The 17,080-nt window shown below is 35.7% G+C and overlaps 1 protein-coding gene across 2 annotated transcripts; it reads right to left on the reverse strand.

Moving 5' to 3' along the window:
• Positions 1–657: 657 nt before the first annotated feature.
• LOC105036836 (uncharacterized) lies at positions 658–13,230 on the reverse strand. 2 transcript variants are annotated; one of them, XM_010912567.4, is made up of 3 exons: positions 13,042–13,230; positions 11,858–12,147; positions 658–1,321 (listed from the first exon to the last, which is right to left on the reverse strand). In XM_010912567.4, the coding sequence occupies exons 1-3, from the start codon at positions 13,168–13,170 to the stop codon at positions 787–789; spliced, it is 954 nt and encodes a 317-aa protein (XP_010910869.1). In that variant the 5' UTR covers positions 13,171–13,230; the 3' UTR covers positions 658–786. The 2 variants fall into 2 exon arrangements, with proteins under 2 accessions (XP_010910869.1, XP_073104359.1); XM_073248258.1 differs by having other exon boundaries at positions 11,858–12,158; positions 13,042–13,187.
• Between the last annotated feature and the right edge of the window lie 3,850 nt (positions 13,231–17,080).

Here is a 17,080-nt window from a genome sequence, read left to right on the forward strand (position 1 = left end):
ACCATCTGTTAACAAAAATAACTAATGATATCAGAAACCTTGCAAGGTCCAAGGAGATTGATGGTTACCACATCCCATGCATATGATGTTCTAAGCCAGTTGAAGTAATGTTTTTTGGGTAGAAAATTAATGGTCTCAATATCCAAGCATATAGCTTGCCAAGAAAAATCTTTCCATGCAAGTATAATAAAGGACATTCAAGCCTGGAAACTGACAACTAATCTCTCTTCAGAACATAACAGAGAAAGAATCCTTAAGAATGTTAACAGTTGTAAATATCCCTTTATATAGAGAGACTAAACATCATTAAAAGTCTAATCAATTGCCAGCTCCAAACTGCCTTCAAAACAATAGACCAAGAACAGGTACAAACCACCTCATATATAGGAACTTGAAAAATCTAAGTTACATGGACTGGTCAATGAACCTAATGAACAAGCATATGCATTTCATGTTTTTCTGATTCACCAAGGAGGCAGAGTAAATAAGATGTCACAAAAAGAATCTGGAATTTGCCAAAAAGGAACAACAAAATTGGACTTATGTTAGCATGCATGTATTAAGATGGCCAACTAAACAGGATTTGATGTCCGATTAATTTCTGCTAATATGCATGCACAAAACACAGACTAACTACAGGAAAAATAAGCAGGAATCTCCAAGAGAAAGTGCACCAGTCACTTTCCAACTCAACATTCTAGCTCGTCATTGAACAAGACAACTGTGTGCTTTGACAGCTTAGAGACCTAGAAAACTACACATAAAATATAAAAACATGGTTGTCCCTTATGAATGATCCTTTCTTACAAGCAAGTTGTCGTGCAACCAATTGCGCATGATAGCAAATGCAGCCTCTGCATCTTCATCTTCTTCTTCGGAGTTTGGTCGATGGGCGAAACCATGCCCTCTGCCAGAATAAATTTTTAACTTTGAGCCTCTCGTGTTCTTCTCCATTTCCTGTTGGCTACTTATGGGGCAAAGTGGGTCATTATCCCCACAAATAAACAAGACTGGAACTTTAATGCTGCTACTTAAGGATGGGTTGATATTTGTACCATAGAAGCAGACACCAGTACCAAAATATGCCTGCTCATCACGAGCCAGTGTCTCAACCAAATGTCCACCACCAAAACAGAAACCAATGATGCCCAGCTTCTTTGATATCCCAGCTGCCACAAATTCATCTGTCATCCACTTCGCAGACAAGGAAATGTCTTTTGCCACCCTTTTTGGTGATTGTCTAGATAACCAATGCTGAAAATCTGTTATGGGCTGGTCTTTCTTCCATGGATTGCCACGAAACAAGTCAGGGATGAGAACACTGGAAGTATCATATACAGATATTAATCTCTTTTTTCTTTTTTTCCAGAAAATATACAGACATAAACTCATAAAAAAAACTAGTTAGGCCTGTCAAAACTCATGATGAGATGTGCCAAAACACTGCAACGGTTTATGCTATATATGGTAATGACAATGCACGTACTTTGTTGTTACATCTATAAAAGGCCAGACTATAAAATTTACTGAAAAAAAAAAATCTATTTAAAGATAAGATCAGGGAGGCAAAGCCTGCAGATCTTGATCATAAAACTTAAAAAACAGACGGAGAAAATCAAATGTTGCAAATTGCAATAATTCTTTAAAGAGGGGTAATGGAGTTATGGAACATGATATAAATTGGTGATAAACCATAATTCTCATGCTAATATGACCATTCAATGCAGGTGTGCATGTTATGCATATAATACATGGATAAGGGACACCACTTTCCTTCAAACTCATGGCATGTCACAACCAAAAGATTGCTGTTAGAACCTGAAAGCTAGTGCAAAATTTTTCAAATCAAATGTTTGCAAATATTGTTGGGGGGGGGGGAGGGTTTAGAGGCTTGACAAGATTATTATGGTAAACAAAGGGAAGATCAGTTTCAGTGTATTAATCTGCCCGATCACATTGTCAAGATAATTGAATATCCCATTAAAAATCAAAATTAAATGACATAAAAATGGAAAGTATAATGCCAAGAATATAGGTTAACAGATGGACAACGTTTGGTTATATGTGAATCACAACATGATGATCAATACTACTGCAAGAGGAAACTAGTATGTCCTACTTAACTGAAAAATAGGCGGCCCTTTGCTTATGACACTTTATTTTTTTTCGCTCTAATTATGTATAGCACCCACTATTATTCATATTTGCAACCCCAAACAAGTAATCCTTAATCAATTCTTAGTAGGCCCCTTTTTTAGCAGCCTCAGTAGAACTTAACTCCATAATTAAATAACTCAAGATAGTAAAAGACAATTTTAACCTTAGTTTTACTTAAGTAACTAAGTTCACTCCTTTGTATCCCAACCATTTCTTCCTCCTTTTTCTTTTCTTCCTTTCTCTTGGGTAACCCATCGAACTCTTGCTACCATAGACTAGATCTACACTAGCCTTGCCTTTACTCTATGATGTCATCCTCTCCCACAACCTTCTACAATGCCTCCCTCAGTGCTAACTCCTTGCACTCTCATCACTAGTTTCGTCTTCACCTTCAACTCTATCATTGCCTTCCGATTATCATTGTCTCGTCTTCCTTCTTTCCTCACCTTTATCTCCCTTTTCTCCTTCCTTCCCACCTTCCCTATTACCACCACCATAATCATACAACCAAACCTGTCCACCTTCTCCTCCACCACCACCACCATGATGTCTCCTCCCTTCCTTACTCCTATCTTTGATGCCCTCCTCTTTCACACCTCCTCCTTTGCCCTTGGCCACATGGCCAACCTTGACCTCTATGCCATCACAAGCATCCTCTCTCTTACCATGTCTCTTACAACCTCCTAGTCCTTAGCCTAGGCCATGAATCTCTCCTTTGGCTCCCTCTTAATCATGGCGGCTGCACTATCCACCCCTTGGACAGTAACATCCACACCTCTTTCGACAACCACATTGGTCGCTAGGTCTTGATGCTTATGCCAACCTATGTTATATGGACACTTGCGTCCAGCTCCGAAAAATTCATGTTCAATACATATCTAGATCAGATTTATATCTGATACTTGGATACTTATGAAGTTCTATGGTTCTCACTTTTAAATAATGGTGGAGTTAGAATCTTCCAACAATGACCCTCCATTTTCACATCAAAAGTGAATATTCATTCTCTTTACTGACTGGCCAAGGATGCAGCTATTGAAATAAATTTGCAAAATACTATTTTCGTTATATTCTTAATGTTTAAACAACATATAAAAATATAGATATGTGCCATTTAGTTAAATTTATGATTTATTCTATGTATCTCTATATCTCCTCTCTCTCTTGCTGAGTCGGACACACATGGATATGTGTTCAAATCCAATTCTTGTGTACATGTCCATGCAATGGTAATGCTACCACCTTTCTCAAATAGGTTATCAGCCTCTAAGCCCTTTACCACTACCCATGCCACAACTTAAAGTTACTACCATCCTCAACAAGACCTCTTCTCCAACTAACCCCTTATCCTCTCTAACCTACCCAACCACCTCTACCACTTCTTGTGGCATCATCCCACTTGATGAGCTCCCAAGATACTAATTGGAGGTGCTTTTGAGGGCAAAACCCATCTTCATAGTGGTGGTGCTAGTGAGATTTGAGGACAAGAGGTGACAGTGACGAACGGGGATCACTGAAGATTCTGGTCCATGATTACTAAAGAGAGGTCAAGTGAGTGTACTACAAGTTCCCATGCATTGAGAACATGGTAGTGTCCACTAAGCAGCTGGTCTACTAAAAGTTAAACTAGTCATATGATTACAATAGCTCCACCCCACCACCAAAAATAAAAGGGGTTACCAGGTGATGCAAGCTTCACCCATGTGCTACTAAGAGAGGAAGCTAAAGGAACAACAAGAGGAGAAGTGGAAGAAAACTCCGCTAAAATTTTTATTTTGTCAACCAAAACAACCTAGTGCAAACTAAAACCCAAGCCACCTTAAACTGATGAGACTTACAAATGCAACTAAAATAAAAAACTGGACCCAAAAAAAAAAAAAAGGACATGTACTAGAAATACTCGACTACAAAATCCGAAAATTAAGCAAAAAACTAATATTATCTCCAATGGAAACTTCAACAGAATTTTGACCAAAAACCTTGATAAATCAATTATTGAATTTTTGGATCTCTAGCTGTGAATCCATTAGCTCCTACAAGGTTTGGTACAGTCCAACTGATCACAGGACCTGCCAGCTATGTCTTGTAGTGCATCACCAGGGAATAGATTGAGGGTTATTTGTGTCAAGTTTGTAATTATGAATAATGATGGGTGATATGAAATAAAGCAAATGGTAAGGTTCTATGTGTGAGAAACCAAGAAATGAGTGTAAGGGTCAAGTAAAACAATAGAATGCATCACGCAATAACTCAAAAAATATACATAAAATAAGTCAATGTGGTCTTCCTCAGTACAACAGCACGAAACACATGACTACAATATACAAATCAAGTTAGCATCTACATCTCACATAAATTACATTGTGTATTTACCAGTCAGCATTCCTTTGCCTCCACGAAAGTTGTAGAAGTTTAGCTTATCCAATTCTCTTTTGCTTGCTAAGGCTTCATTCATGGCTGTTTGGCATCTTGCAGTCTTTCCTCATTTCCTCTAGAAGGGGTGGTTCCTTTGACATTTTGCATGATGACTTTTAAATTATAAGAGATCAGTTTATAACCTTATGGAAAATATCAAGTTCTGACTATAGCTTGGATGTTGTATGATATAAACCAAGAGATCATTTTTAATATGTTGATGATACTCATATTTTTAAATCCCTCATGTTATGCTAATGGAAATCTCATTTCATCCTGGTGTCTCGAGTTGAAGTCAGAATCAAAAGTTCTTATGAAAAAGCAGTTCAATTGACATCTATAGGAAAATAGGTTTGGGATGGGGTTGAACTTACAGGATGTATGATTGACAATGTATTTTATAAAGTACTGAGGTTGGACTAAGTCATCAAAAATAAGTAAAGCAGTGTCATGTAACTTCCAGATAGAGGATCAGTCTGCTGGAATAGCATTTTGCTCATTTTGGAAATCGAATCTATTCGGAATTGTGAAGTCCATTCCCAGCATAAACTAAAAAATTAAATCGTTGCCCAAAATCCCCATCACAGAGAGAGAGAGAGAGAGAGAGAGTTAAATCTTAGAAATTCATTGCAGATGAGACTTTGGAACACTTGCTAGCTATTCTCATTTAAAATTAAGTTTTTAGCTCTTCAGCCAAGTTTTGTATGCTAGTGTTTATGGATGATGAGTCATAATTGTTAACTTAGAGCCCCTTCATAGGATAATGAAGCATAAGGACACAATAATTGAATGCTGCCATGCGAGACACATTCTGGTGAGAAGTTAGGAAAGAAAGTAATTGAAGAGTTAATTGAGAAAAATAGAAAGAACCATTAAAAAAATGCCAAGTAGTACATTCCTCCACTTGCTCAGATCACATTGCATTTAATGAAAACAGACTCCTGATTTATCATCTTTAATTTCAATGAAATACTTTGCTGGTTCTTGTGCAACAAGGTTAAAATAAAAAAGGGCTATGCAAAGCAAAGGGAGAAGGGCTTACAATTCAAGGGGATAGAGTGATCTGAATTGATCTTGTTGGGAATGCAACTTTAGAGTTTTTAAAGATGAAATAAGAGGGAGGTCTGTGTAGAGAGATTTTTAAGAGATATGATAAGATGAAATGATGCAGCATGACTGGAGGATTGAGCTGATGGAATGGAAAAACGGTGATTCATGCATTCGAAAGCCACTTTATAACATGTTCAACTTTTTTGAGGCTTAAGGAGGGAGTTGGTTTTAGTTGTTTATCTGTTACTCTAGTTTTTAAATTTTTAGAAGGATGTATATAAGCTTTTAAGATGTATTTTGTCCGAAATTTATTGTGAGATATGAATACTCACCTGGCTTTCCAGGGGATATAACATGAGACTTAAGAGTACTTTTTGCTTGGATATGTTAGATGAGCTGCACAAATCAAGGTCTCTTAGACCAAGTAATTGGACTGAAGTGAGAATAGTGATAAATAATATCGATTACTATTTTTTAGTCTTAATTATGGATTCACAATGATGAATAGGTTAATTAAACAAGTTCTGAATAGATTAAGTTTAGGTCCCTTAGGGTTATATAATGAAGAAGCAAGTGGTAACAATGATGTATTGAAGAAAGATATGATTTCTTTATGATCAAATTTGGAAGCCATGAAAATTCTAGGTCCTGGCTGGCAGTCCATGTAAATAGAGGACATATAACAAGCTCCAAAAACAGAGTAGAGTTTGGCCCATCATGTAAACTTTGTACAAAAAAGACAAAGAAGAGGAGACTTGTTTTTTTTGTGTTAAAAGATGGTCCTCTCCTCAGTTAATGCACACAATTATTTACAGCTCACTTGTGCATCTATTGTTAGCTAGAAAATTTCAGATTATTAGCTGTTAATTACTGTGAGGCTAGAAGTCAAAAAGTCACTGTGTTAGTTGAGAAGCTAGATTGAATGCACCGTCTAGAATTCTCTTGTATTGGCTATTTACATGCACAATCAGTAAATCAATGAAAGCAAGCAATTCACAGCAAAAAATCTTTTCTCCTTTCCGTCCCTTCTTAGCACTACGAAAGCACACACACAGAAACAAGCACATCATCACAGCACAATTTAGCACTAAAGCTAACAAATGGTATCAGAGCTTCAGTATATCTAAGAGGCTCAATATCAGCACAATTTGCACATATCCTGCACAAGTTCTAGAAGCATAAACTTCTGCCATAACAATCAGCTTTATATCCTCCAGAAAACTCATCATCATGTCTACCCATGTCTCCAACCAGCAAACCATTCCCATTTTCAATGGGGAAAATTATGATTTTTGGAGTATAAAGATGAGGACTATCCTCATGTCCCGAGATTTGTGGGATGTTGTAGAGAAAGGAGTCAAGAAGAATAACTTTGAAGCCACAACCAGCACTCCAGCCACACCAGACAGCAAGGCTGAAACTGGGAGCACATCACAGGAGGAGAAGAAGAAGACTATTAAGGATTAGTGTGCCTTGCAACTCTTACAAACATCTGTCACTGGTGCCATCTTCCCAAGGATCGTGACTGCAGCAATAGCAAAGGAGGCATAGGATATCCTCTGCACTGAATTTCAAGGAAGCACCAAGGTATGTGCCATCAAACTCCAAACCTTGAGAAGGGAGTTTCAAAATCTGAAAATGAAATCTGGTGAAAGCATCAAAGATTTTAGTCCAGAAATTGTGAATCAAATGAAAATTTATGGTGAAATAACTCCAAAAGAAAGAATTGTATCTAACATCTTGAATAGTCTGACAGAAAAATTTGATACTGCTGTTGATGTGATTGAAAACACCAAAGATTTGTCTAAGTTGACTGTTGTTGAATTAATTGGTTCCTTGAAAATTCATGAAGAGAGAATTAAGAGAAGGTCTGAAGGTTCCTTTGAAGGAGCATTCCAGACCAGCCACAAAAACAAATGTAACAAAAATGGAAAGAAACAAGGTGGTAAATGTGGCTATAAATCTGGTTCCTTCAAAGAATCAGAGAAACCTAGTCCTACTTCCAAGGAGGGTGAGAAAAAGGGAAAATATCCTCCATGGGGGATATGCAAAAGGACTAATTACCTAGAGAAAGACTGCTTGTTCAAGGGGAAGCCTCAGTGTAATTATTGCAAGAAGTTTGGGCATGTTGAGAGAGATTGTAGGCACAAACAAAATCAGCAAGCCCGAGCTCAAGTTTCAGAATGTCATGAGAATGAAGACCACCTATTTTATGCTTGTCAGGCTGCACACACTTTTAAAGATGATGTGTGGTTGATTGATAGTGGCTGCACTAATCACATGACCAAAAACTCTCACTGCCTCACTAATCCAGACAGTTCTGTAAAAATTCCAGTTAAAATGGGCAATGGTGCGGTTGTCCAGTCAAGAGACAAGGGAACCATTGCCATAGAAACTAAAAAGGGCACTAAGTACATAAGGGATGTTCCATATGTACCATAATTAAATTAAAATCTGTTGAGTGTCCCACAAATGATGCAGAATGGCTACACAGTCTACTTTGAGGATAGAATATGCAGAATTTTTGATCCATCAAAGAAGGAGATTGCTAGTGTTCAAATGAAAGACAAAAGCTTTCCAGTGCAGTGGTCATATTCAACTTACAATGCTCATAGAGCTCAAAGTGAGGAGACCTACTGATTATGGCACAAAAGATGGGGCATAGCAATGAAGAAGCCCTCCAATTATTGTTCAAGAAGCAGCTAGTAAAAGACCTACCAGCCTTGCATGGAAGTAAGGACCTTTGTGGAGCTTGTCAACTAAGCAAGATGCATAGGCTTCCATTTTCAAGGATGGGGACTAGAGAGCTTCTGAAAAATTACAGCTAGTACAAACTAATGTATGTGATCCTATGAAGACTCCTTCACTTGATGGTAGTAAGTATTTCATTCGATTTATTGATGATCTCACAAGGATGACCTGGATGTACTTTATGAAAGAAAGATCATAGATTTTCACCATCTTCAGTAAGTGAAAGAACCTTGTGGAGAAGCAATGCGGTTGTTCATCGAAAGCCATCAGGAGTGATAAAGGAAAAGAGTACACCTCATCACAGTTTGACAAATTTTGTGAAGATAAAGGGATCAATCACCAGCTTACTATTGGATACAAACCTGAATAGAATGGTGTTTCAGAGAGAAAGAACAGAACCATAGTGGAAATGGCAAAATGCATGCTAGAAGAGAAAGGGCTCCCAAGGAAGTTCTGGGCAGAAGCTGTATACACTGCTGTTGACCAAGGCTGTTTGGGACAAAACTCCTATTGAAGCCTGGTTAAGTTACAAAGCTTCAGTTAGACATCTAAAAATTTTTGGGTGTATATGCTATATGCATGTCCCCAAGGAGAAGAGAAGCAAGCTGGATGCAAAGGCAGAGAAAGGCATCTTTGTTGGCTATAGTTCTCAGTCTCAAGGTTACAGAATATATAACCTTGTGACTGAGAAGGTTGAAGTTAGCAGAGATGTGAAATTTGATGAAGATGCAACATGAAATTGAGAGAACCAAAAAGAAGAGAGAAAGGAAGTAGTTGTTCCTAATTTTCAGCAGCAACAAGGCAGCACACAGCAAGTCTCACTTCTAGAAGATGATGACAATCAGGCTGGTACACCTTACACTCCCTCACAAGACCTAAGATCACCATCTTCCTCTCAACTACAAAGTGGATCATCTCTAGATTCACAGAATGCTACAAGTCCAAGGAGGAAAGAAACATTTCAGATTTATATGGAAGTCTTCCACAGGTTCAGCTTGATCCGAAATTATGTGAGTCATGTCATTTGGCGATAGTTGAACCTACAAGCTATGAAGTTGCTGCACAATTTCCAGAATGAAGAGCTGCAATGAAGAAAGAAATCAAAATGATTGAGAAAAACCAGTCTTGGAAACTTGTTGATAAACCAGCCCAAAGGAAAGCCATTGAGGTGAAATGGATTTTCAAGACAAAGTTCAATCCAGATGGTTCCATCCTAAAGCATGAGGCTAGACTTGTTGCCAAGGGATACACAATTGTTTGGAGTTGATTCCAATGAAACATTTGCTCCAGTTTCAAGACATAATACAATTCGTGCCATTCTTGCCTTAGCAACTTCTAAGGAATGGAAAGTTTATCAAATGGATGTGAAGCCTGCATTCTTTAATGGTGTTCTCCAGGAGGAGATTTATATTAAGCAACCACCTAGCTTTGTGGTGGAAGGGCAGGAGCACAAAGTTCTCAAACTCTAAAAGGCCTTGTATGGCCTCAAACAGGCTTCAAGGGCCTGGTATAGCAGGATTGATGATTACTCTACTCAAGAAGGCTTTGAAAAAAGTCTAAGTGAGCATACACTTTATGTGAAGAGGCATGAGAATGGAGATGTTCTGATTCTATTGCTATATGTGGATGATTTGATCATCGCAGGGAACAATCCTACTCTCATCTCAACTTTCAAGAAGAATATGATGCAGAACTTTGAAATGACAGATCTTGGACTCATGAATTACTTCCTTGGGATGGAAGTGCAACAAGGACCTGATGGAATTTTCATTTGCCAGAAAAAGTATGCAGAAGGATTACTGAAAAAGTTCAAGATGGAGCATTGAAATCCTACATCTACTCCTCTTCAAGCAAATGAGAAGCTATGCAAGGATGATAGCAGCAAGAAGGCTGATGAGAAAGAGTACAGAAGCTTGATTGGGAGCTTATTGTACCTTACAGCAACCAGACCAGACCTGATGTTTGCAGCTAGTTTCCTCTCGAGGTTCATGCAAATCCTAGTCAACAACATTTTGCAGCAGCTAAGAGACTCCTAAGATATGTCAAGGGAACAACAAAGCACGGAATTTGGTTTCAGTCCACTAAAAACTCACAATTGGTGGGGTACACAAACAATGATTGGGCAGGTTTCCTAGATGACATGAAGAGCACTTCTGGACATACATTTACACTTGGAAATGGAGCATTTTCATGGCTATCACAAAAGCAAGAAACCATTGCTCAATCCAGTGCAGAAGCAGAGTATATTGCAGCATGTTCAACAGTTAATCAAGCAATTTAGCTAAGGAAGATCATGGCTGACCTAGGTAAACCTCAAGGAGAAGCCACCACTATATTTAGTGACAACAAATCAGCAATTGCCATAGCCAAAAATCCAGTTTTTCATAGGAAGACTAAGCACATTAAAGTCCAATTCCATTTTATCAGAGAAGCCGAAAGTGAAGGTGAAGTCAAGCTTGTTTATTGCAAGGGAGATAATCAAAGGCTGACATTTTCACCAAGGCACTACCCAAAGGCAGATTTGAGCAGCTAAGGAAAATGTTTGGAATGATTGAGAAGAGTCCCAAGGAGGAGTGTTGAAAGATGGTCCTCTTCTCAGTTAATGCACACAATTATTTACAGCTCACTTGTGCATTTATTGTTAGCTAGAAAATTCCAGATTATTAGCTATTAATTACCGTGAGGCTAGAAGTCAAAAAGCCACTGTATTAGTTGAGAAGCTAGATTGAATGCACTGTCTAGAATTCTCTTGTATTGGCTATTTATATGCACAATCAGTAAATCAATGAAAGCAAGCAATTCATAGCAAAAAACCTTTTCTCTACTTTCTCTTGTCCTTCCCTTCTCAGTACTACGAAAGCACAAACACAGAAACAAGCACATCATCACAGCGCAATTCAGCACTAAAGCTAACATCTTGCTTCATAGCAGAACGAAAGGGAGCATAAGACTATAATGATAAGCAATGCAGCCTGGTATTTTAACTTGAAAGAGAAAAAATTAAAGGTTTCTATAGAAGTCCTCTACATAAAATGAATGAATTGCTCTGCTATTCTTGATTGATATTTAGGAATGGTTAAAAAAGGGTTGAAGATGACAGATTCTGATTCCAGAGCACACCAGAGACCATCACCAGGTTTGGCCTTTTATGTTAGGTTGGTCTTTTGCAGTTTGTTAGTGCTGTCTACACTACCTTTGATTTGGATATTTTTACCATCATTCCATCCTTCCCATATTACAATAACAACAATCATAACTTTCCAGAAAGGTGATGTATAAAGAAAAGGGAAAAAAAAAAAGAGTTTTCAGGATTGAATCACTGTGCAGATTTACTATTGAAGAACAAGATATTTGATGCAGCCATTTGAAATTAATGCAGTATGTATATTGTCATGGCAGTTGTAAAATGCTGAGACAAGAATGTGAAAGAAAAGAAAGATTAAGACAAATAGAATAAACGAATCAGCTAGCCATTAAAACATACTTGTAACCAATGCAGGCAACTCGATAGGCAAAGTCTCGTGTCAATGGGTCTTCAAAACCCATGACATCAGACAAAAGCAGCACACCAGTTCCATTGTTGTTCTTGACTGCCTTCAACAAATATGCATGAACGCTGTCCTCGTCCTCCCCTATAATAAGCTCAACACCATTAACTAGTTCACATGTTTCATCATCAACATCATCCTTTAACTTTACTTGGCTGATCATTTCCCTGCCAACAACATTTCGCCTAGGATACACTATTCTGTGGCCATACAAGCGGCATTTCCTCTGGACAGGAACTGAAATGTTACAGTCAGAAGATGCATAATTTTTATAATAATTTATCTAATAGATCATTTATATACACATCAGAGGAAAGTCCCACAGTCATAGAAAAGCCATTGTGCTCCCATCATCCCATGTTCACAAAATTACCCTAACCTATCCTTGTAGAGCAAAGTTAGTAGTCTGATAGCAAAAGTAATAGAAATAAAGTTTTCACCTTTAGAATCAAAATTCATAAGTCAAGCTTGCTTATGGTTCTCGGTTGGCAATGATAAGACGCCTAACCAAAAAATATTTCGTATTCTTCCATTTCATACAAGATTGTTACCACAAGCATAAAGCAAATAAATTAAACATAAAGAGTTCCTTCTTGTTTATGTGTCCTACATTTTCTCCCCCCTAATTAACAATTATAACCAACCGTATATATTAGTGCATAATGATGTACCATCCATAAGAAACAACGGCTGCAAAAGGCCATCATTTGCCAACAAAGAGAACTCATAAAAGCCCTGCAGGCAAACTACAGAATAACTACAACAAAGGCCAAATATATGTTTATAATTCCATTGAAAAGAGTCTTCGGGGCATAGCACACGGCAGTGTTGTCAACAAGACGAGCTCAACAAAAGAACCATGAACTAGAACCGAAGTAAATAAACAAAATTACGCTTACAATAAGGCGAAAAATCTAAACTCTGTAACCAGGAGCGATAGCAAAAGCAGTTCACAAAAGAATGGAGGAGAAAAACTAAGCATATGGACATATCATACGACAAAAAAAGTGACGGAAAAATCAGAACTTGTTAAGAAACAAAGGATTCAGAAACCAAAATAACATAGAACACACAGCAAAGAAGCGACTTTTATGAAAGGAATCGTGTAGGCTTTGCTTACGGAGGGGGAGGGGTATTTAGAGAGGGGGTGGACCGGGCGATCCGGAGAGGCGACGGCGGGAGCGTCGAGGCGCTGTCGGAGAGCAGTCCGAGGAGAGAACGGGAGGGGGATGGCGGACGCGGCGGCCATTGGTGGAAGCGGAGGCGTGTCAGCACAGAGAGAGAGAGAGAGAGAGAGGAGGAGGTCTCGGGGATCTTTTGGGATGAGGAGGGGATTGGGGGCAAGGATGGAAAACGACGAATCCACGATGATCGCATCGACAAATCTAGGCCTCCCATTTAGATTTTTGATGTTCCCGAGTCGGATTCCCTCCGCCTTTAGTTTTTGAAATTTGGAGGTCTAGTACGACAGTTGGTGATCTTAAAGAGCTGGCTCTGGATTAACCATCGGAATGGTGGGATCCATCGATATGGACAGCTGGAGACAGGCTCTCTAGCTGTAGTTCAAAATTATTTTTTCTGAGCGTAGCACTTCAAAATTATCACGCGAGGACCATTCTGAATCTTAACATAGGCAGCACCAGTGAATAATTCTTGCCAATAGTTTCCAAGAAAAAGTGAATTTATTTCTTTGCAGATCAATAAATATTTAGGAGTTTCTATTTTTTTGACAGTTTTGCTCTTAGATTTGTGGAGGAGACCAACGGTGCATAAATTTAATATGCTCGATATATTTTTAATGAATATTATATATAATGGGCAAATTTGTTGAGAGTTTCCTGAACATGTATCATTTTTTTTTAAAAAAAATTGATTTTATATTGCAAAAACAACGATCAAGTGTTTAAATCCATGAAACTATAGACTCAAGATTTTTTTCTTTTAAAAAAAAAAAAAAAATGTTCGTATGGGCCGGTTGACACGAGCCTGGTTCCAAGCAAGCCCAAGTTTAAAGATCGAAAACAGAAACGCGTTATGTTCATAGAAAATATTTTATTACATCCACATCTTATTTACGTATTTTAATCAACTTTTTTAGTGGATGGCTCATATCAATATTATTGGTTTCCTTCCAAAGTTGAAACAAAACCTTCCCTAAATCCCGTTGTGCCATTCCTTCCCATATTCCAAGCAGGGCCGGTCCTGATATTTTTTAGGCCTTGGACCAAATAAAAAAAAAATTATTAAAAATTAATATATTTTAAATATTAATTATTATTAAAAAATTAATCTACGTACATTTTGTAATGCAAAATTTTTTATAATTTCTTTGTAATCAATATTTGACAATAATTCTTCTTCAATAGATAGCATAGCTAAACCATTTAATCTTTCTTGTAACATTGTTGATCATAAATATGATTTTAATAATTTTAATTTTGAAAAACTTTTTTCAGCAGAGGCAACAGTGACAGGTATGGTCAATAATATTCTATATGCAATTGATGTATTTGGATAACAATTCATTTCATTAATATAATTAAGTATATCTATAGCAGTATTGTTTTCTTTTGGCATAATTGCTTTTAGAACTTTTAATTCTGAAAATAAATCAATCCCATCAAGATCATAATGATTACCATTTGTTAAAATATTTTGAAGATTAAGACAAAATTTTTTCAAACTTTCTTCATCCAATGAAATTAATGTTTTAAAATCAAACAAAAATCCAAAATTATTTTCATATAATTGAAATTGTTCAAACCTATGTTTCAATGAAAAGATAGCTTGATCTACTAAATATAAAAAATAATTAACTCTAAATGATTCTTCTGATCATTGTTCAATATCTACATTAATATTTTCATCAAATTATTTTTTTCTTTTTACTTGATGTTTTATACGAAATATAGGATCAATTCCCATCTCATTTGTAATTTCCTTAGCTGAAATCATGACAGAAGTAAAGCCAGTCTCTCTATATCTTTCAAAAAATGAAACTAATTCTTTTAATTGATCAATGGCAACATCTATACGCATATCCTTAGATTGTAAATTTTTGCTAACTAAATTAACAGTAAATAGTATATCATACCAAATAATCATTCCTAATAAAAATTCAAAATTTTCAAGCTCATGTGTTGCTAAAAATTCAGTTTCACTCTTTGTTTTTGAATCCTCACAAATTTCAGCTAATTGATATAAAGCTTCTCTTATTTGTGGAGTTTGAAATCTTATTGCTTTGACGCTCTCAATGCGACTTTCCCAACGTGTTTGTGACAATGGCTTTAATGTTAAATTAGGTACATTATCAAGTAAAATTTTTCATCTCTTTGTAGAACTACCAAATGCATTATATATACGTTGTATTATACCAAAAAAAGTTTTAGCTTTACTACAAGATGAAGCCATATCACAAAGTGTTAAGTTAAGACTATGACAAGCACATGGTGTATAAAATGCTCTAGAATTTATTTCTAATAATCTTTTTTGTACTCCCTGATTTTTTTCTTTCATATTAGATCCATTGTCGTATCCTTGTCCTCTTATATCATCAATGTTTAAATCAAGAGTTTCTATAATAGATTGTAATTCATTAAAAAGGCCTAAACCTGATGTATTATCTACTTTTAAAAATTCTAAAAAGTATTCTTCTATTGTTATTGGTCTTTTTGAAATATTCACACATCGTATGATCAAAGACATTTGTTCTTGATGACTTGCATCTGGAGTACAATCAAGTATAATGGAATAATATTTTGCTTCTTTAATTCTTTTAATTATTAAATTTTTTATATTAGATGCTAATGCAATTACTAACTCATCTTGAATTTTATGACTAAGATAATGATATTGAATTTCATTATTTTGAATACGTCTAAGATGTTCTTGCATAATTGGATCAAAAACAACAATCATTTCAATTAATCATAAAAAATTACCATTATTATTTTGATAAATTTTTTCATTCGTTTCACGAAAAGCCAGAGAACTTTGAGCAAGAAATTTAACAGTAGCTACTATTCTTAATAGTACTTTTTTTCAATGTTCTTTCTCTTTATTAATTTGCTCTTGAATATGTTTATCGATTGTTTGATTTTTTTTAAATCTATTCTGTAAATCAATCCAAGTGGTCATATTATGAATGTGATCATTACTAGTTTCATGAGCTTTAAGTCTTTCACTAAGGTGTTTCCAATCTCTAAAGCCATCACTTGCTAATTGACTTCTACTACTATTAACATTTGATTTAAATAGCTTACAACAAAAACAAAATAATTTGTCTAACTCTTTTGAATATACTAACCATTTTCGATCATGTTGCTCTCCATTTGGTAAAGTTCGATCATAATGTATTAAAGAAAAATGTCTATTATATTGATCAAGAGGGAACTTTATATTAATATCTCTTTTAGGACCATTTTTAATTAATAAATCTTTAGAATTTATATCAAGACTATCCCATATCCTAGGATCATAAATGTCAAAAGTATTTGATTCACTTGATTTTTCATTCATTAAATTTTTATCACCACTAATGAGATCATCTGTGCTATTAGTATTATCATTATTAATAATATTATTATCATTATTTAATTCATAAGTAATATTTGTATTTTTATTGATAAATTCACTAGCAATATTATTTGAATTCTCAACTATATCACTTTTTTTATTTATAATAAATTTATCAAGACCTTCTTTTAATGATTGAGTTAATTGTTCTTGTTTTCTTTTTTTCTTAAGTTTTTCATGACCCGAAGGATATTTTCTAGGTATCATTTTGATAAATAAAATAATAAATATTAGCTAAAATTAGTAATCAACAAATTTAAAGTTTAGAACAATAGAACCTGATTTAAAGTTTTTTGATAGAATAATAGAACTTGCTTGAAGGCTTTGTTGATGGAACAAAATTTGAGCAAAAGCTACTGTAATTGTAATAAAAATTTAAACTTGAAAAATAAAACATGACAATTAATCAATTAATTTAAGAATAAGATATAGTAAAAATAATAAGAAAATGAAGTGAAACCACAAGCTATCTAAAAAAATAAGATGGATATAAAGACCATAATTATATTTATTTAAAAAAGCAAGTCCTAGATGTACAAAATTAAATATATTCCATCATATGCAAGAATACTGACCTATTGATT

This window comes from Elaeis guineensis, chromosome 1 (assembly GCF_000442705.2).
Source record: "Elaeis guineensis isolate ETL-2024a chromosome 1, EG11, whole genome shotgun sequence".
NCBI lineage: Eukaryota > Viridiplantae > Streptophyta > Magnoliopsida > Arecales > Arecaceae > Elaeis > Elaeis guineensis.